Source organism: Xiphophorus hellerii, chromosome 9 (assembly GCF_003331165.1).
Source record: "Xiphophorus hellerii strain 12219 chromosome 9, Xiphophorus_hellerii-4.1, whole genome shotgun sequence".
NCBI classification, from domain to species: Eukaryota; Metazoa; Chordata; class Actinopteri; order Cyprinodontiformes; family Poeciliidae; genus Xiphophorus; species Xiphophorus hellerii.
Window position 1 is genome coordinate 10463472 of NC_045680.1, and position 21133 is coordinate 10484604.

Genomic DNA, 21133 nt, shown 5'->3' on the forward strand with positions numbered 1-21133 from the left:
CGTGGAATACACTTGTAACATAAAACTACAAAAAATAAATAAAATTGTTAAGGTTAATCTATATTTGTCAATATTTAATTACTGTCTATGAGCTGACTGGTTTTTGTGTAATTTTCAATATTTTTGTCATTTTAAATCTCATCAGTTTTTTATGTTATTTTCTGTCCGGAAGTACTTCCCGTGTCAAAGGTTGAACACATTGTTCCTCCGCGGGTTATTATGGTTTAGATAGTTATGAATGAAATCGCATTGTGTTAACAAATTGAGTACTTATATTCAACCCTTGGGGCCTTTCGACCACCAGGAGTGGCTGTATTTTTATTGTGCTTATAGTCTATTTCAAGAACAGTGTTTGTGGTAGGTATAAAAAAATGGTCTGGGAAGCATGCTAAAATTAGCATTTAGCTTGAACATAGCAGCAGAAGTTGTAGTAATAAATGTATTTGTACGGGAGGCGTAAGGAATACGTAGCTATGTAAAATAAGATGTTGCAAGTCCAAATATTGGTTGAAAATCTTACATTTAAATCTTATTTTATATGTTATCAACTTTACACACCACGGGTAATCAATGCAAAAAAGCAAGAGTTGGAGTAAAATTGTCATATTCTGCTGAGATCACTAGCTTCGTTGTTCTGTAGTAATCTGAGATGTTTGAGGGGATTTTTTAGGCAGACCAACAAATAAGGAATTACAGTAATCATGAAGAGACAAAAGCATGAATGCGGTTTGAGCATCAGTGAAAAATACAATTGATTTTACCCAACACCAGAAAAGTAGACTGTACAGTTTTAGGCACCATGAATTTTTGTAAATATCTATTTCATTTTCTGTATGTTTTAAAAGTTGCTGTTATAAATTGTGTCCTCTTGTTGATGCTGGATATCTGTTATCTTGTGTTTTTATTTTTTGTTTTTATTTTATTTGATCTCTTCCAGGAAGTCAGACTTAACACAAAATGGCTGGAATTCTGTTTGAAGATATCTTTGATGTAAAAGACATTGATCCAGATGGCAAGAAGTTTGACAGAGGTATGTGAGATGAAATAAAAAACCCTACACAAGAGGGAAATGAAACAAAAGCGCATAATATAAGGCCTATACGACTGTATTGTTAATGGGTTCCATTGATTTATTGATCCTGTCTCTGCTTAGTTTTATGAGGGTGCCATGTGTTTTTTTCCATTGACTGGTGGTGACAAAACAACATAAAATAAGTAAATACAACTTTCAGGAGGATTGAATGGAAAATCTAAATCTTCTAGAAAACTTAATCGTTTAAAAGTGTGTCTCACTACCACACATATATTTTTAGATAGCATATGTTGTTTACCTGTTGTTGTTTTTTTTGTTTGTTTGTCTTAAGTGTCTCGACTACATTGTGAAAGTGAATCTTTCAAGATGGACCTCATCTTGGATGTGAACATTCAGATATATCCTGTTGATCTTGGTAAGATCTTAACTGCTTTTGTCCAAGATGGTTGTTATAAAAAATCTTATTTTGAAATAATGTTATCTAGTTAAATAGAAAGCTTTGTAACTGTTTTGCATGTACTTTTTTATCTGGTGTTTATCTTTTGTTTTATTTTTCAATTGCTCAAACTAGATGTGTAAAAAAACATAGGTGTAAAAATTTAATCAAGAGTAAACCTATGTCAAGGTATCTGTCAAGACAATAATGTCATCATTCTCTCATTTCATTTTCTATGTCATTAAGGTGACAAGTTCAGACTGGTGATTGCCAGCACATTATATGAGGACGGAACACCAGATGATGGAGAGTACAACCCTCAGGATGATCGACCGTCTCGGTGAGGCATTTTCCACTGCATACATTTCTGCATGTTAATGTAAGTGAGCAACACCATGCTTTTGAAGTTTGTACTCAGAGTTACATTTGATTTTGTAGGGCAGACCAGTTTGAGTATGTGATGTATGGAAAGGTGTACAAGATTGAAGGCGATGAAACATCAACTGAAGCAGCGACACGTCTGTAAGTAAACTGGTAGTGCAGCATGAGTGAGTGATAGTGACATTAAGTCAAATGAAGTTATTTAGTATGTATAATACAAAACATGACATCTTCATGAAAATATGGCAAATATGCCTATGACAAAAAAAAAAGTAATTTTATGATGTGCTTATACTTTCAGTTCTGCCTATGTGTCTTATGGAGGTCTGCTTATGAGGCTGCAGGGAGACGCCAACAACCTTCACGGCTTTGAAGTGGACTCCAGGGTCTACCTTCTTATGAAAAAGCTGGCCTTCTGAGCACTGGTCTACTGGCCCACCCACTCACTGCATTCTGCTGTCATCTATCTTTGAAGTCATAGTGAAATTCACATATCTAGATCTGGAGCAATTCACAGAAGTATAACATGGACTCTATTGGAAAAATACTTTTGGAAATATATTTTCTACGTGTCTTGATTCATAAAAATGCTTCAGCAGAGACATAGTACAGACTCAAGACTTTGGCAAAAATGAACCGATACAATCTCATGCTCAAGCAATTGTAAATAAATATTTCTTTTATAAAAACAATGTTTAGCAGATGATCAACCTGGATAATGTTTTGTTTTGTGGCTTGGTGTCCATTTACCAGGGTTTCTACACAGTCTTGATTTCAGGTCTGGATGGAGCTTTTTGTAGTGTATTTTTTACAACTAAAAGAAACATTCAAAGTACCAGACATTTGCATAAGGATCTTGATCTATTGTGGGCTTTATTCTTTTTTTTTTTTTCTCAAAACCTGCAGATATTCGCCTCAAACATCATATTTATTTGGATTTTTAACAGCATGACACCAGCGAGACTTGTAATAGTGAGATGAAACATCAAAAATGTTATCGGAGACAACTTCCTCCAATTCAGAAGTTTTGTTCAAGGGGATGACGGTTGATACAATTTAAGTTCGCATTTACATAATTCATTTTCAGATGTTACATTTTCAGAACAACCATTTTGTTTATTTCATACATAGACAAACCACTCAACTTAAAGATATGTAAGATCGACTTTGAATATTAAGTGGTGTGCCCATGAAAAATTCAAGATGGGGGACAAACTGAAATTCTATGATGCTGGGGACTGCAAATCAAATTAAAGGCAACAAAAAGCAGCTTTTGTGCACAAACAGAGCTGTGTAAGCCTGTGGTAATGAATGTCACAGGATAGAGAAGAGTTACCAGTGACTCGCACATTAATTAACATGGAATTTTCTGATGCAGTAAAACAGGCCTGCATGCACATCATGTACAACAATATACTCATTTTTTTAAATGAGAAATATTTTAGTTTTTCAGATTGAAATTAGTAAACCACAACATTAGATTCCCCAATTCACACAGCTTCTCACATAAATTTTAATGCATTTAATCTAACGTGTTCAAATGGGCCCAATACATTGCTTTACAAAAGTATTCATATCCCTTTGTTTATTTTTACATTCTGAGTTTCACAACAGTACATCTACTTTCAATTGAGAACCACATAAAGCAGTTCATAATTTTAAAGAACAAAAAAATGATGTCATTTTTCTCTTTTTTTCTCACATGTATACAATTTTGAAAAGTGTGCAGTGTATTTATATTTAGTTCCCCAGAACCTAATTAGAAGAACCCTTTTTGGCTGCAATTTCAGCTGCAGTTGGTTTTGGGGGCGATCTCACATTGGCTACATAGTGTCTGTGAACGCTATTCTCAATTGGCATTAAGTCTGGATACAGATTGTAGTGTGGATACACTCTTCCTAAAACACTATTGTTGTTTTGAGGATATTTTTAAAGTCACCTCAAGTCTCTACAGGGGTTTTATATCTGTGGTTGTCCATATTTAGATCTATCCATCCTTACAACTTTATCTCACGCCTGTTTGCTGTGTTCATGAAGGGGTTTGTGCACAACCACTCCCTGAGACATTTTAGACCCACACAGAACAACAAAATTTAAATTACACACAATTTGAATTTATTTACTAATTAGGTTGCTTCTGGAAGCATGCTGGTTGCACTTTATGTTTTTTGGGGGCATCAGATTAAATGGGGCAGAATTCACTTGCACACCGCACTTTTCAGACTTATTTGAAGAACATTTATTTTCATTCCATTCCATTGCATTAATTTGCAATGGTCAGATTAATTAACATTGCATAATATTGTCATATAAAATCACAATATTATGCAAAAGAAATAAATGAAATAAAATGTGAAAACGTTCAAGCAGGAATACTTTTGCTATAGGCACTGGAAGCACTAATATCAGCCACCTTAAAAAATCCCATAGTATTTTGTTTCTGTTATTCGCTGTATAGTTTTTGAAATAGAAATCTTACAATGACTGATGAGCTGTATGTGATGACAAAATTAATTAGATTTCAGAGAGGCTATTTAACTCCAGTCCTGAAGGGCCACTGTCCTGGAGATTTTAGATGTGACACAGGTACAAATACTGGAATGAAATGACTTAATTACCTCCTCCTTGCGTAGATAAGTTCTCCAGAGCCTGGCTAATGACCTAATTATTCTATTCAGGTGTGGTGCAGCAGAGGCACATCTAAAGGTTGCAGTGCAGTGGCCCTTGAGGACTGGAGTTTGACACCTTAAACATTTTTATATGTTTAACACACTTTCATATTGGTGAATTTTGTCATTTATCAGGTTTTTCAATGGTTACTTTCACAGACTCCATTCAAATGCATTCAAAATGCATAGGAATGCTTATTTGTGAAAACAGGAATGAAGATTCAGGTTACACTTTGGGATGTCATTAATTTTTTGCGACCGGAAGTGATGTAATCTGCCAAAAGGCAGATTTATACGTGTTTAGTGGCGTAGGGATTGGTTGCGGTAAGCAGGATCTGTTCTGAGACTTTACAAAATTGTGTCAAGTCGCTTTATGCTCATTAGCTGCTCTGAAAAGCAAAACACAGTGCGCTCCTAGTGGTTGTCTTTCTCCTGTCTTTCGGCTCCCGACAGAGTTAGAATCTCATCTCTGTCGGCGCTAATTGGAAGCACCCGGCACACGGGATTATTTCAGCAGAGCTTCATGTAGAGACGATGATGTCTTGAAAAATCAGTGAAGGAAGATTAAGTCAACCACAATGGACTATCAACGTAAAAAGAAACTGACATTCTCCACCATTGGACTCATTTTTCTTTTTAGCGGTGTGGAATATGGTAAGATGTTGAACTGCTCACTGACACTCTGTAGTATTAGATGGACAATGACATTAGTGTCTGAAAATGAATATATTTTGACTAGTCGTGTGAGTCTTTTAAAAGTCTGCAAAGACGCTAGTTGATTATGCCGTTTTGAAAGGTATGGAAGTGGATTTGATCATACATTCCGTTTAAATGCCATGCTTCATCTTCGGTTGCCGTATCACATGTTGGGTATATGTTCAATTTTGCTAAGAGATTTTATCTCAACCAACAAATGAACAAAAAATGCGTTATTGTTTTTACGCTACATACACTCCTAGATTATGAATTTAAATCACAGCTATGGCTTAAAAAGTGCAACTCTCTATTTATGCTACCCCCTATTTATAGTTTTAAACAAAATGATGTACAAGACGTCACAAACTGATCAAGTTTAAATTCTCTTTCAAAGAGAGGCGAGTTTAAAAGTTTAAAAGGACTTTCAATAGTGTTGAATTAAGTAAAAATGCCCCTAAATATCCAGATCTACATCCCCCCCCAAGATGATCCTATTTTTTTTATCAGGAAACTTCACCTCTTTGTTGCTTCCTGTAATATTTGAAGAAAATGTTTTGTACTCGAATGTATGGGTTGTCTAAAAAAAAATCCCAGAAAGATCTAGAATCTTCGCTCTGGAAAAGTACAGAATTTTGAATTGGAAATTTTGTGGGAACATGGCACATAAGCAGGAAAAACATCAAGGCCTTAAAACAAAAGTTTGAGCTCTGGACTTTGCCTGGGCCATTGCAACACTTTGACGTCTTGCTTTTTCAGTCAGGCGCTTCTAGCCCTTCCTACATTGTCTTGCTGCATGGCCCAATTTGGCTTTAGCTGTTACACACATGTTAAAAAGACAGGAAAAGATGCCCAAATCTTGTGGCTAAAAAAAAAATGTAAATGCATGTTCTAATATCTGACCATTGGTAAAAGAACTTTATGTACATCTGTATTACTTGGCTTTTACAAAATTTGTCACTAATGTTAAATATGTTGTACCAGATGCTACTAGCCTTTTGTTATGGAGTCAATATGGCTGGGTTACAGGTTTCTAAAAACACATCTGGACTTTGTCTAGTCTTTGTGAAACTCGAAACTCTTTAAAGTGAATAAGCAATTTCAAAGTCCTCAGTTCATATATAACAAGGAATGTACGAGTAAAAGCCAGAGGTAAATGTAGAAATGTTCTTCAGTTCCTTAGCTAGATGAAGTTGATCCAGATGACTTGATTTCTTCACAGAAATGTCAGAATTTGAGTCAACAAGATACTACTTTTTGGAATATTTTTACAGATAATTAAAAAAAACAAAACATGAATTGCTTGATGACAAATGGCTGTCCCAGAATTTCTCGACACAAATTTAGACCATTGGTTGCCAAATTGTTCAGCTTCCAACCCTCAAAATAACAGTGAAGAATGGGAATATGGGTTGAGGGAAATTATGTCATAATATAATTGGGAATATTATGCTGTCTATCAATTGAAATAAATGTCTATTCATTACACTTACAAGAACAAATATTGGATTCCAAATAGCTCTTCTGATAAACCCTCATATGCTTTTACTGAGAAGAGACTGTATTCCCTATATATATAGTATAGCCCTTGGTCAGTTAAGCAGGAATTTATTGACATCAACTGCAAATATATTGCTTTTTGTTTTCTATCTCTGCACTATGCATTGTTTGCATTAATATGGTTTGTCAATATAATTTCTGTCATGTAGTTTGGTTTTGGAAAAGTATTGCAAGACCCCACACTGGCTGATTCTTGGTACTCTTATTTTGAACTGCTTACCTAGAAACTTAAACATGGACTATATTTATTAGCCAAGAATAGTGACTTCTAAGGAAAAAACATACAGTTAGTAACTGAGTGGCTAAACAGGCTAATATTGAGCTTCACAATTAGCTTTCTCTGAAAGAGGCTTTATGCCTGAAAAATCAACAGATTATGTCTCTTCCACAAAAAGAAATGCTAAAATTTTATTTAAGAATACATTTAAGATTTTTTTTTTATTAGTAGTCAAAGTATGTGGTCATTGTTTAAATTGCTAAATGAGATTTAACAGAATATTTAATGTCTATTTATAATTTTTAAGGCTGGCTTTATTGGCTGTTTTTAGGATGCCCAAGAAAAATCATCAGTAGTCTTATGATAAGAGCTGTTTTGCAATCAGAGTTTAGTAAAATCAATGACATTCCAATTTTGGCATTGGCAAATATTCATGTCCATGTTGATGACTGTGTTAGAAAACTCGCACAGTTATCTTTCTCCAAGTGACAAAACATAGGCATTACCCAGATTTCAAGAGGGCTTGAGTAATCGCTTCCTCTATTCCATTGTTCCTCAGCATGATTTATTGAGCGTCACCTGACTTTGCCATTGAGTTTAGATTGCATTTACCTTGGTTTATCCTTTGAGTGATAATCCAGATGGACATTGGTGGAGAACAAGAACCTCTTCTTTTTGGAAAGTTTGACTGCAGTTCCCTCAGCAGAATATAAAATGATAAAATTTAATGTTGCTACATAATGACATCAACCATACAGTTATTTTATCCCAACCTCTTTTTTCTGTAGATTTTCAGTAAAGCAGAACTGATGGTTTTCACACAAGACTTGATTTTTTACTTTTTTGGGGGGAATGTTGATCTGCAGGTATCTGTAAAGCCTGTTAAATTCTTTAAGATTATCGAGATAAGTATTTAAATTTGTAAGTTTAACTTTACAAATTTAAAGAACACTTTCAAATTAAAGTTATAATGTTATATTTTGAAAACCAGCAATACTTCATTTTGTGCTGATCAAATAAAATGCTTTGCCTTTTTACAGCAGGAAGTCAAATTAAAATGTACATATTTACATATAAAAACCTGTTTTCTTATTTGTTTTCAGCTGTTATATTACCCACAATATGGAGGTATCTGCAGACTTTAGAGGCACCGCCTTATTTCCTGGGTTTAGCCCTGTCAGCCTTCAGTCTGAGTGGGCTCTTGTCTGGACCGCTGTTTGGATATTGGTCTGACCGGACACAGACAACAAAGAAAATAATTTTGCTTTGTAACCTTTTTGAGATAATTGGTAAGTCTTCAATTCCCCATATTATACTCATTGTTCTTGCCTACAAATATTATTATCTTCAGTTGTCTCCAACCTTTCTGTAAAAAAGGGCTGGAGACAAAAACCAACCAACAAAAACTACTACATACATGATTTACTAACATTTGTCTCTTGCAGGTAATTTTATGTATTTCATGGGCTACTCAAAGTGGCTTTTACTGTCAAGTAGACTGCTAGCTGGTAAGTCATCCTTCACAATGATGCCTATTAAAAAATAGCACTGCTATAAATCAGTTTTATAATTTACGATGATGTAACCCAACACTTTATTAACCTTTGAAAATTTATAGCACTGGTTGTAGATGAGATAATGGCCATAATTTGTAAACATTGCCACCGGCCTCATTATGTTATTGGCCTTAGTAGAATGTAAATGGGTGTAAAAGAAAAAGTATTTTCCCACTTATGTTTTTCTTTAAGTCTTTGGCTAAGTGATAACCTAAGTAAATACAAAATGCAGTTTTGGGGATTTCATTTGTCTGGAGAACAGAACTAATCAAACCTTCAGTTTATCCTGGCCCTTTGTAAAGAAAAAGTCATCAAAGCCCTTGTTAAATCATGAATTAACTGTGGGGTGATTGTGGACACGATGGTAGGAGGTTGCTGGTTTGAGCCTCCATTTCATCCACATTCATTGTGTCTTTGGGAAAGACACTTTACCCATCTTGCCTGCTGGTGGTGGTCAGAGGCAGCCACTCTTCTGTTGGATTGCCCCAGGGCAGTTGGTGCTATAATGTGGCTTACCACCATCAGCATGTCTATGAATGGTTGAATTAATCTCTTTGGGGTCCTCTAAACCTGATAAATTGCCATACATGTATACAGGCAATTTAACACGAACTTCCAATTTTTTGTTCAGCAGAAATTTTTCGATGGTTTAAGACAGGGGTGTCAAACTCCAGTCCTCAAGGGCTGGTGTCCTGCAACTTTGAACTGTGCCTCTGCTGCACCACACCTGAATAGAATAATTAGGTCATTAGCAAGGCTCTGGAGAACTTATCTACATAAGAAGGAGGTAATTAAGCCATTTCATTCCAGTGTTTTGTACCTGTGGTACATCTAAAAACTGCAGGACAACGGCCCTTGAGGACTGGAGTTTGACACCTGTGGATTAAGACCTCAACAATTTGCTGTCATTGAGGGGACCATAAACTTTTCTCTGTAGTAGAAAAACTGAAGAAGAATGTCCAACCATCAATGTCTGACCTTATGCTCAAGTGCAACTGGAGTTAGTGATCCAGAGCACATCACAAAGTCAACTTATGAATTACTGAAGACCACACAAAAGACACAGTCAAGTTTTGATATATGGAATGCATCCACACATCATGCCAAAATCAGTGTTGGGTGGAATTTGCCTGTTATTCCTAACTTTATAAGCTTCTATAATGCTGGCTTTGTTTTGGTTATGTTTTACTATTGAAGCTTGGCATAGGCTCCATAAAAATGGCGCATTTGTGTGGATTTTTAGACACTTACCCTGACTTTACCAACGATCCCTAATAAACTTTTTAAATGAACTTGGACAAACTTCATGCAATGACGTGTTCATTTTCAGTGTATGTGTTTTATATTTTGAGTTTAATGTAAGATGGTAATATGCCAAGTTGCGCAGGTTTGATTCTAGATTTTCTTAGTGGAAAAACTGAAATGTTCTTAGTAATGTGACCACTTTCCCTCAAATCAAATAGCACATTTTGTGTTTTCATTTGTAACTCATACCAAATCACAAAAGCACGAGAATCTTTTTCTCAATTTTTCATCAGGCATTGGTACAGGTGCTGGCTCATCAATTTTTGGCTTCCTGACCAGAAGCACTGCTTCAGAGGACCGGGCCACTGTATTTGCTGCTGTCATGGCTTGTAGGCAGGCTGGCCTTCTAATTGGTTTGTGCTTCTGTATTCTGCTATTATCATATTAATAGGATTATTTTATTGTAATCTTTCAAAAACGTTTAAATCATATCAAGGACAGTGTTTTATCTGATTCCACTTACCCAGAATCTGTCAAAGTGAAAATGTTACCTCGTTTCTACTTAGGTCCTGCATTCAACATCTTTCTGAGACTCTGTGACTTCCATATTGGTCCTTTTATTGTCAACAAATATACTGCACCAGGGGTAAGGATACAAAAAAATCCAAATTGTAATGTAAATTGATCACAAGCTCCCAGATGCCCGACAAAGAACTAACAATCCTCTTTTCTGCTCATTCCAGCTGTTTATGTTTCTATTGTGGATGCTCCTTCAACTGGCAGTGGTCTTCATGTACTGGGACTTGCCACCTACGGAAAGAAGGAAGACTGATAGCATTTCAGAACGCCATGAAGAAGAGAACGTACATGGTCTTGGCGAAGAAAACAACGAAGAAGAAGTCGAGGAGGAGATTATGCCGCTAATGACCTCCCAGGAGCTTGTGGGCTCCTACGGCTCTATGATGACATCCAGCCAGTGCAGAAGCCACAGACCGGATGAATCCAGCAACTCGCCCCGTCACAGTAATTCGCCACTTGAATCTCCTGTGGCAACGCCAACCGATGAGCTTCACAGTTCTTTCCAGAATTCCAGCACATGCCAAGGTAACTGTTTGATGGAGTATGTATTTCATTGGCTGAAATAATTTATTTTATTTGTTTATTATCTGTTCAATAGAAATCTTAAATTCATTTGCTGTAAGGTATCAAAAAATGTTTGCTTGATTTCTAGGGATAAGTATTAACATTATTTAACAATATATGACTGCAGATTTAGTTTGTAATTTTTAAAGTGATCTTAACCACTTTGTAGGTCATTGCGTATTAATATTTGTTGTAGCTTTTGAAGAAAGGCATATCAAAGTTCTTGAAATTTGGTTTTCCTGTAACTTTGTTCCGTCTGCTGTTTTTGTACCAGAGTTCCTGAGAGAAGAAGTGGTTGTGCTGTTGGCTGCTCAGTTCATCACCCTTTTCAATCAGACTGCACTGGAGGTATACTTGTATACAACGGTCATGTGACTTTAGCAAATGAAAAGCAAACTTGACTTTCATTTGACTAGTTCACTTTGGACCACAACATTGGTCAACTTCTTTTTCTTTACACCTATGTAAGACTTTTCTGATGTCATCTGTGATTCTGGAGTTGCTTAAAACAAGGAATTGTTTGAGTTGTACTCTGTGTCTTGTGTATGTTAAAAGAAGCTCTTGATGAACTGACCCCAGCTGCAGTTCAGATGTTTTAAATCTCAAAACAATTTATTTGGTTTTGCCTCACAATTTGCTCGTGGCTGCTCTTATCGCTGCTGTTTGTACACGTTTTTCAACCACACTTTTTCCCTCCACTCAACTCTTTATCAAGATATATGGAAGAAACCCTCTGTTTAAATCACATTTCTTTAAGAATTATCTTTTATGGCTCATTTGGGAATAACATTAAGATGAGCAATAATTAACAACATTAGCAAGCATAATCAGTTGAAACTTTTCAGTGTATAATTAATCTGTATAACGTAAGCGTTTTAATTTTGAGTGAAGGAATTACTACAAATGTATTTTTTGCATGATATTATACTCATTTAAGATGATGTAAATTCATGAAAACACAGCTTAGTAAACAACATAGTAAACTTTGATTTACTGTCCATTTTAATTTGAATAAAGATGAACTCATAGGAATCAAATAAAAACAGTAATGATATCAATACCTTTTACTTGCAAATTTTTAGACAAATTTTCCTGAAACAATTTTTTACTTTTTTTTTTCTCCAGACTATGGTGACACCATTAACCCAGAAATATTTCGACTTTAAAGAGCTGGAAAACAGTGTGATGTACTGCCTCGGAGGTGTGGTGGTGATTGCCGGCTTCCTGCTTGTGCACTGGCTAAGCCGGCACTTCACAGAACGGGTGGTCTTCACCATTGGTTTGACCTTTTGCAACATCTCCTGCATCTGGTGCCTCATCTTTCTCGCTAATCCGTTAGGTCAGTTTCAGCTTGTTGTACTCGTATGCATACTGGATGATGCTTCAAATCAAGTCCAGAATTTAGTTTTAGTTAATCATTTAAATTAATACCATAAACTTTGAGGAGCATCAGAAATGCTGTCACTAATTTTGATCCTACTCTTTTTCTTTTTTCTGTAGGTAGTTTTTCATGGCAGCTGACTGAGTTCATCATCGGGGTTTTTCTGCAGGCCCTGGGTTTACCTTTTGTAGCTGTGGCCCAGGTTTCCCTCTTCTCCAAAGTTACATCAGAGAGAACCCAAGGCGAGTAACACCGCCATCTAATGGATGCATAAATATCTGCTTCTCTTTGGATTTATGTCTCCTTCCTACTTACCTGGCTGCTCCCCAGAAGCTCAATCAGGTTCATCAGTAAAAGATGAATATGTTTAACTCCCTTTTTGCTGAAGTGAGCGTTTGTCACCGTCTCTACAGGCTTTAGTCAGGGAGTGCGTCGCTCAGTTGGGGGTCTAGCCACCATTCTGGGCCCTCTATGGGGAGGCGGTCTGACCGAGAACATGTATATAATGGTGGGTGTAATGGTGGCACTTCTGATCCTGCTTACGGTAGGTAAAAAATAATAAAATTGTACTAAGTTCTGAACATGAAGCATTGAAAATATCTCCAGCTTATGAGTTTGAAATTCAGTTCCATAATATCAAATATTCTTATTACAAAGACAAATTTGAACATTTTATTTGCATGCTCCATCTACCTTAACTGAATGTTTTTATTCTTCATCATTAAAAACGTGCAGCTTTTTACACCCCAAATGAAGATCTTATTTTAAGTATCATTATGTGTGGTTTCGTGTTGGTGGATTTTATAATTGTCAGTCTGTTTTGCATTAAGCATTTAAGAATAAATTACACAAAACTAGCTCTTATATTGGTGAATGGTAAATTAGTACTTCAAATAGGACCAGTAAGAACTTCTCTATGTATTCAGTCTGGTTATCTTGCAATAACATGCAACATTTTCATTTGGCCTTGTTGGTCACTTAAATCTTTTATATATATTCTTTTAATTAATCCAGATGACTTATTTGCACTTTCTACAGATTATGCTGGCTTTCTCATACAACCGGCTGGTGGAGCCAACAGTGGAACACACGGAAAGTTCGGAAAGCTCGGAACACGCGGAAAGCTCGGAACACGCGGAAAGCTCGGAACACGCGGAAAGCTCGGAACACGCGGAAAGCTCGGAACACGCGGAAAGTTCACAGCATAGCAGCAGCAGTTGAAGTACCTGAAACTGCTGCAGCAGTTGCAAGGTAAAGTAACTTTTAAGTCTCTATTGCTCATTTCCCAAAAAGGATAAACTATTGTGCACAAAGCGGTGACCCTTATTAAATAATTGTGTTCTTACCTATTTAAAACAAATAAAAATATTTGAATAAATCAAAATCATTGTACAGGAGATATTTTCCACAGACATGTTGATCTAAATAGTTTTATTCAATGAATAAAGGGCTGCTTGTGAAACTGGTTTGAAAACTTTTTGTTTTCTCAGGAATTCAAGTTATAATTGTATTGTGAATCTTTGTTTTATACATTTGATAAAAACACTTTATTTGCTAAGAAAAATCAGTGTAATTTCAAATTCAGTACAGACTTGGATGAGTATTTTCCAGTTTTTTATTTTGTTCCGTATTTTTAAAAATTAAACCAACAGTTTGAAGTTTAAGAAAAGAAAAACATATTTAATAAAATGAAATAGTTTATGGAACTACTGCAATTTTATTATTTTAACTTGAATGAATTTATTGTTACCTTTTATTATTTAAACTTGAATTAATTTATTCTTGTTACCTGTACAGCCTTTGTGGACACTGTGGAAACACTGCTTTCACAGATTTTCTGATTCTCTCCTTTTTTTTTTTCTTCCTTTTTTTTATCAGAACATGGTATAAGTATCTTGACCAGCATCTTTAGTCTGGGTTGGGACCAGTTCATAAGGTGACAACATCTCGCTAAAGAAGCAGTTAGCCAACTGAAACCTGGATTTTAGTGGCTGTCCATTTGAAGAGGTCTAATTGTAACTACTTGATTAAATGTTTATTTTTGTACATTTTATTAAATTATAAATAGTTTTCCAATTAGTATCTTACTGGCTGTAGTAAATTAAACACTAACCTATGCAACGTGCATCATTTTAGACACTTGTTCTGGTGGGGAAATACAAAGGAAGCAAAACTAACAAATTGTATGTACTAAATATATGATACCACAGTTAATGTCAAATTTGGAGTACACTTTGTGTGGTGTTTGTTCATTCGCTCTGCCATTATTGGAAAAGTGTTGTTTTTTGTCACTAATATTACATGTCTGTTCCTCTATATGTCTGCAATTTATTTTTTTCCTCCTGATTAGAATGTTCTGAATAAAATTTTTACGCTTTAAGTACACACTACTTCTTCCATGTGTTTAATGTAGTGCTTGCTTTTAACACGAGTGGGCGCCCTTAGTCTTTATTCTGTTCGTCATCCTCATTAATACTGAAACCCTCGTGCGGGGAGGCCGCAGCCAGGGAAGTGTGTCTTGTTAATCACTCATGTGTAGAACATGAGCTCTACTGACGCCGTCAGAACATGTATAAAATCTAATTGTCGTTTTCATAGACGGTACTGTAGATGAAATAAAGATTTCATTGGGTTTTACATGCACAAAAAAGAGAAAATATTAGTGACGCTAATTTTTTTTCAATTATAATTTATTATGGTTTACTTGACCTGTTGTAAGCATATGGTTGTCTTTGGTTAGATTTTTTTTTCCATATATAAAAAAAGAAGAAAGTGTCTATTCCATTTAATTATTTATCCAAGAACAGTGTTTTCCTGGGTAAATAACTGTGTTAGTTGTATTTTTATGTCTTTTATATTTAGAGATTTTATATATATTTTTTTTAATTGATTACAGATCACATCGAAGAAAAAAAATTGCTTTACTAAAAATATGTCTGACAGAATTCCTGAGTTAATTTCTAGAAAATTATTTTTAAAACAAATTAACCTTATTATACCACTTGTAGTGTATGGACCACACATTTTTAAAAACCTGTTAAAATTATGACTGGTGTTGAACTGAAGTGACCTTAAAGTGTTAATTTTTAAAATTGTTTAGAGAAAAAAAGTAATTTTAGTTGCCATTATTTGGTTACTTGAGGTTGCCCAGAATGTGCTTACATTTCCAGTTAACTTTAATTTGTTTTGTTTTTATATTGTCCAGCAATAAAAAAAGTACAATTTGACCATTAGAATTTTAAAATGTGACCTATTCATGTATATATTTATTTTAATCAAAAATTTAAATAAATGTAATAAACTAAACAATACATGGTAAACAGGATCAATGGTTTTACAATTTCGCAAACCTAAAATTATGACTTGCGTAACCCCATTATTTATTTTTCCCTTTTCTTAAAATAGATTTTGGAAATAAAAAAAGAATATTGATGCAATGAAACAATTAATAGTTTTCCTAAATACCCCAAAAATGAATAATTCTAATAGAATTGATTTTCAGTTTCTATCTGTTTTATTTTCAAAATTAAAAAGTCCTCAATGTTTAAGTAATATTTCAATTATTATTAATTAATTTTATTTTATTTTTTTAAAGGGCCATTAAAGCTCAAATATTGGTAATTTCTTGTGAATTGTTTGTGGGGGCATTGCACCTTAATGCACAATGACTCAACACCAATATAATTAAGGAGGCAAAAATGTTATAAAATTATAGAAAAAAAAAAAGTTCACCAATGAAGAAATTAATTTTCTTTAAGCATAAATGAACCACAAGCTTATAGGAGAAGTGTACCTTATAGAGGATGTTGGAAGCTTTGAAGACTGTGGGTTTGGACCCATCAGGGGTCGCTGTGACGTCGCTATCAAAAAATAGGATAAAGTGTGCTGTGCTTATGATGAAACATTGTGTCCATAGTGACGTGGTGGCAAAGAGGCGTAGCTCGTCACTGTGAACTCTGGTTGAACCTGTTTCCACGTTGGGCGGGGCAAGTACAGAGATGTTACGACACAGGGCCAGTAACAGAGATATTTTAGGGTTTTCCTTTTTAAAAAAAAAAAAAAAAAAAACTTAACTAAGACCCTGTGCTCATCACACAACAGAATCGCAAAACACAGTTGGCCTGGAGCAACACTCTGACCGACGATTGACCCCCCATATCAGGCTTGAAAGTGCAGAACACGTCATGTGTCATAACAGTTTTTCTGGGTAAATTTGGCAAGTAGGCTCCTCCTCTTTCCTCTCCAATCACAATCCTATGGTACCAAATTCCACTATGATGATGGACGCGTGAACTTTTGGTGAACTCTGTTTTACCTCGAGTAGACAGGGCAGCGAGGGCTTGCTGAGTTTAGTGGGACTTCAGTGTTTGTTATTTTTATTTATTTATTTTTTTTCAACTCCCCAGGCTCAAATGCTGATTGATCTCCTGAAACTGGGTTGGCGTAGTCTGGAGAGGGTGCCCAAGACTGGAATTTCTTTGAAGCATTAAGGCTTACTTTGTACAAGTAGTTTTTTTGTGGATGCCAACAAAATCTCTGACATGACCTATAAGCTTTTATTAAATTAATTTTAAAGAACATTTCCATCCGAGAAAAAGGAAAAAATCTGTATGACCAAGCAGCAAGCCAGCTAAGGGAATGAAAATGATCGCATTACAAAAATGCTTGCCCCGAATTGGATGTTTTTTTATTCAAAATGTTTTTCTTTTTCAGATATTGAGCAAAGTTAGTTTTGATTAACATTTAATCATACATGCACACAACAATGTGAAACCACCTGGTTTTTATGTTCAGATACATGAGACTAAAGTATTCGTCTGAGATACAATAATCAAGTCGCCCAAGATTGTAAAATCACATTTCCATTTATTCATTATTTTATCACAGAATATACATTAAAATTGTGTGTGAGGGGATCACTTCAGGGAAGCCATTTAAAAATGTATATAGTTGTAGGTTTCTTAAGAACAATACAATCTAGATATTGGCAGTTTCATGGTTCTTTGAAGATGAAAACTAGTTTCTGAACGACTTGGCGCATCGTACTATATTCTTAAAGTAATTCTAGTTATCTCAAAGTAAATGCAGACAGAAGTGTTCAGGCTTAAACACTTACAGTAAATAAAAACGGAAATGTATTGCTCTATTCACTAAAGGTAAACGGTAAAAATCATTGCTTTGCCAAAAACTTTAACCAAAAACAAGAATCCAGTCACCAAGATTAATACAAAAAATGCCAAACTAATATAATAAAAATTATTAAAGAGTTATTAGTTGAGGATAAGTGTCAAATGTAGGAGGGAGAAAATGTATTCTCAATAGTACGGTAATTAAGTTTAGTTTAATCACTTTATTGGTCTCCATGGGGAAATTAAAAGGTGCAGAGAGCATAATGTAAAATGACAGAACAAGAATGACGAAACACCACTGACAGATTTAACCAATGTAAAAATGTTCAAAATCTAGTAGCCTGACCTAGAAAAACTATGCTTTACCTATAAAAATATAACTTAAAATTGCATTGTTTATGATTAAATCCAAAAAGGTGCTAAGAAATTAATTGAAATTGCCTAATTTTAATAATGTAGCAGATTAAACAAAAATAAAAATTGCCAAACTATTTAAAAAGATAAAGTAAATGACACTACATAAATCATTCATGTGACATGATGCACTTTTTTTCATTTAATGAAAACCTGATAAATGTTGGGGACATCAGATTTGATGGATAAATGCATACAATTTGATTAAATTCATTAATTTCTCTAATATTTGTCTCTAAAATAGGAGAGTCTGCAAGTCAGACCTCAAATAAAACATGAAATTGATATTGGTCAGAAAAAGCCTGATAGGGGCAGTGATGCTTTTAAAGTAACTTCTATACAGTGAAGAAACTTAGAAACAATCTCCTCTAAAAATATTTGAATTGCCACCATGGGCATAAAATATTTAGTTTTTGCTCTGGTACTGGGGATTCCTAATGTTTTTGCACAGACCGTCCCTCCCGGGGTCAAATCAAAATGATGGCACCAACACCAGCGTGTGAAAGTCCCACAGTGGTAGCACTTGAAGTCCTGTTTAATAATACATGTGTCTCTTGGAAGGTGCGACATTTTAAAAGCAAGACGGTTATGGAAAAAAATGGACGAAGCAGAGTGCTGCAGTTGTGGCAACACAGACATAAAAGGATCCACTGCAGCAGAAGGACAATATAAGTCAAGCTCATGCTTTAGTTATACCATGACCCAGTTTTTTCTTTTTTAAAGGTCACATCGAAATGCTTACTCTGTTTGGTTTATGTAAAAGAGTGAACTAGTAAGAGGACAAAAATATGAACCCCATCTGTCACCCTGGGCAACATGACGGGAAGAGTTTTTCTTCATCATTGGTTTTATTGGAGATTCATGGTTGTGTAATACCTCTGCTGACTGAATAAATGAGTCTGCTCTGCCTGTACACAGGGTTATGCTCCACAAGGGTGTTTTATTTTCTAAAATGTGTCAAACTTCAACTGTTCTCCTCACTGGAGCAAAACTTCTGGCTACCTTTTTTTAAATTGTCACTTAAAACACTTAGCTTTTGTAATTCTGTCAACTTTTTGACCTGTGATATTATGAACTGTGTGGGTGATTAAAGAGGAGCCACTCGCAAAGAAGGGGAGATTATGAATATTTGCGTCCTATCCCATTTCAGAGTTTTGGAGCTGGTTCTAGGTTTATCTCCTCTTCTTTTTGTGTCACACATGTGATTTAATCTTTTCTCCAGGTTTCAACATCCCCTGTTTGATTTACATAGTAAAATCTGGCATCATTAATTAATATTTCTATGAAATTAATTTGCAAGCAAGTGTAGAAGAAAAAAAGTACACCAGATCTAATATGTATGACTTAGGTGTTAAGGTTTCAGTGTAAAGGATTGATTGAAAGAGGTTTTGAGTTTTTTTTGTTTTTTTTTCTTAACCAGCTCAAGTTTCTTAGAATAATATTTCTGGAACATAAGCATAAGTTGATATATTATTTCTTTAACATCCCTTGATATTTAATTGTTAAAAGTTTTATCTTCTCATATTCAGATCATTTTCCCTGTAATAACCAGGATTCCTATGTACTCTGCAAAAGTATTATGGAATTTGCTTTTATGCTTTTCCAGGTTTGGATAAGAATAGTCCTGTTTCTTTTATTTTCTAAAGGATAAAAATCTAATGATGGTTTAGAAATGCAGCAATTTATAATAAAATTGTTCATTTTCTATGAAGTGTGATGTAAAACCACAATTTATACCTCTCCTGTAGATTGGCCTCTTTACAGCTTTAAACTCGGATTGAAATAGACATTTGTTTCTTAATTGAGGTCTGGTTAAAATAGCAAACTGAAAGATTTTATTAATGTGTTTTTACAAACAGGAGATAGATGCCAGTGATTGAAATTTGTGTTCTCAAGAGTCAAAATTGAATGCAGGATACTTAAGTCCTTATTACTTCTCCAAGAGTTATACATTTTTAAACAGAGATTTATTTTCGTCCTAAGACTCAAATAGCACTGAAATGTCCCTTTAACACTCCCTGTTATTTTCTGGATGAGACCAGATTCATATTGACGTAATTAAAGGTCAGCATGTTATACTTAAATGCCAGAATGTTATAAAATATCCCAAACAAAGACAATTTCAGTCTTAAAAAAATACAATTTTAAAATCTGTGTGAATTCTGTCTCACGGTTTAAGGCAATAATAAAGTCTGAGTATTTCCCGTTGTTCCGATTGCATTCAGACTACTGGTTGCCCTCACAAGGTGCTATGAGCCAGCTTCCACTGGCCTCATGCGTCCCCTGTGCGCCTAGAAGGGAGATTACCAGCCCATCTGCATCGCCCGAGTCAGGCCACGCTAAGCCGATGGGAGCCCTGCTCAGCAAGCCCCTGCTGCAATTGTTAACCCTGATTAACTTGATGTGGCGCTCTGTTGAGGGAGCAGTGTGAAAATCAAGTCAGTGCCATGACCCAGTGCCCTGCTGCTGAACCGAGTGGAAATCGGGCAAACCTGGGAAGAGGAGGGGGATGAGAATTTGAAGCAGGGAGGGAAAAAAAATAAGAGGAGATAAAAACAAAATGGAATTAGGCACGGGAGAAGAAGCATAAATTCACGGACTAATCACTTTTCACCATTTTTTTCCTCCCCTAAGTCAAAAAGACTTCTTGTTTTGACTTTAACAAGGCATCAGTTCATGAAATGATCTCTTACTCAGGGAGACTCATTTGCAACACATTAGGGTATTAAATATGAGGATTGACCTGATGCAACATTTCCTGTTTAGTCACTGTTGTGCAGCACATCATATTACATTTTTGCTTCTTAGAGCTCCATAGCCTCTGGAAAAAATTTGCTTATAATATATCTGAAACAGGTTATTTCTATGTGTATGACTTAATTTAAATATCAAGTAGAAATATTTAAATGATCTGTCTCACTAGAGAAAATTATGTACACAGCAAATGTACAGAATGCCTGGATTAATCTGTGACTAAGGAGACTTGCACACCAAATAATTCAAAACATCGCTTTTCTCCATTCATCCACTTGCTTAAAATACACGCTTCATCTTGGTTTGAGCACTAATTGTTCCAGTTCTCAAAAGATAATATGAATTGGATAGGTCTTCCATTTAAATCTTATTTTTAGACAGTAAGAAAGATTAAAAATATACCTTAAATGGTCCGCAACCTGTGAGTATAAATTTATCTATTTAGCTAATGAGGTGGGCTTTACTGTACTTTGGTATACAACTTATTTTTGGACTAAAGCAATGATAAACAATGGAAATAGT

General features: G+C 35.1%; 2 protein-coding genes across 2 annotated transcripts; both read left to right on the plus strand.

Moving 5' to 3' along the window:
• Nucleotides 1-179: 179 nt before the first annotated feature.
• On the plus strand, nucleotides 180-2685 carry polr2h (RNA polymerase II, I and III subunit H). The gene is made up of 6 exons (XM_032571115.1): nucleotides 180-357; nucleotides 938-1030; nucleotides 1365-1448; nucleotides 1716-1809; nucleotides 1908-1991; nucleotides 2152-2685. The coding sequence occupies exons 2-6, from the start codon at nucleotides 958-960 to the stop codon at nucleotides 2267-2269; spliced, it is 453 nt and encodes a 150-aa protein (XP_032427006.1). The 5' UTR covers nucleotides 180-357; nucleotides 938-957; the 3' UTR covers nucleotides 2270-2685.
• Nucleotides 2686-4817: 2132 nt separating this feature from the next.
• Nucleotides 4818-14704, plus strand: mfsd8l1 (major facilitator superfamily domain containing 8-like 1). Its single transcript, XM_032571271.1, has 11 exons — nucleotides 4818-5173; nucleotides 8093-8278; nucleotides 8435-8497; nucleotides 10084-10203; nucleotides 10357-10436; nucleotides 10534-10894; nucleotides 11208-11281; nucleotides 12059-12272; nucleotides 12434-12858; nucleotides 13353-13565; nucleotides 14193-14704. The coding sequence occupies exons 1-9, from the start codon at nucleotides 5098-5100 to the stop codon at nucleotides 12562-12564; spliced, it is 1305 nt and encodes a 434-aa protein (XP_032427162.1). The 5' UTR covers nucleotides 4818-5097; the 3' UTR covers nucleotides 12565-12858; nucleotides 13353-13565; nucleotides 14193-14704.
• Nucleotides 14705-21133: the final 6429 nt, after the last annotated feature.

Coding starts and splice junctions, on each gene's coding strand:
- polr2h (XM_032571115.1), top strand. CDS start 958: ATGGCTGGAATTCTGTTTGAAGATATCTTTGATGTAAAAGACATTGAT. Junction 1,449..1,715: donor GATATATCCTGTTGATCTTG/GTAAGATCTTAA, acceptor TATGTCATTAAG/GTGACAAGTTCAGACTGGTG. Junction 1,992..2,151: donor ACTGAAGCAGCGACACGTCT/GTAAGTAAACTG, acceptor TTATACTTTCAG/TTCTGCCTATGTGTCTTATG.
- mfsd8l1 (XM_032571271.1), top strand. CDS start 5,098: ATGGACTATCAACGTAAAAAGAAACTGACATTCTCCACCATTGGACTC. Junction 10,437..10,533: donor ACAAATATACTGCACCAGGG/GTAAGGATACAA, acceptor TGCTCATTCCAG/CTGTTTATGTTTCTATTGTG. Junction 11,282..12,058: donor TCAATCAGACTGCACTGGAG/GTATACTTGTAT, acceptor TTTTTTCTCCAG/ACTATGGTGACACCATTAAC.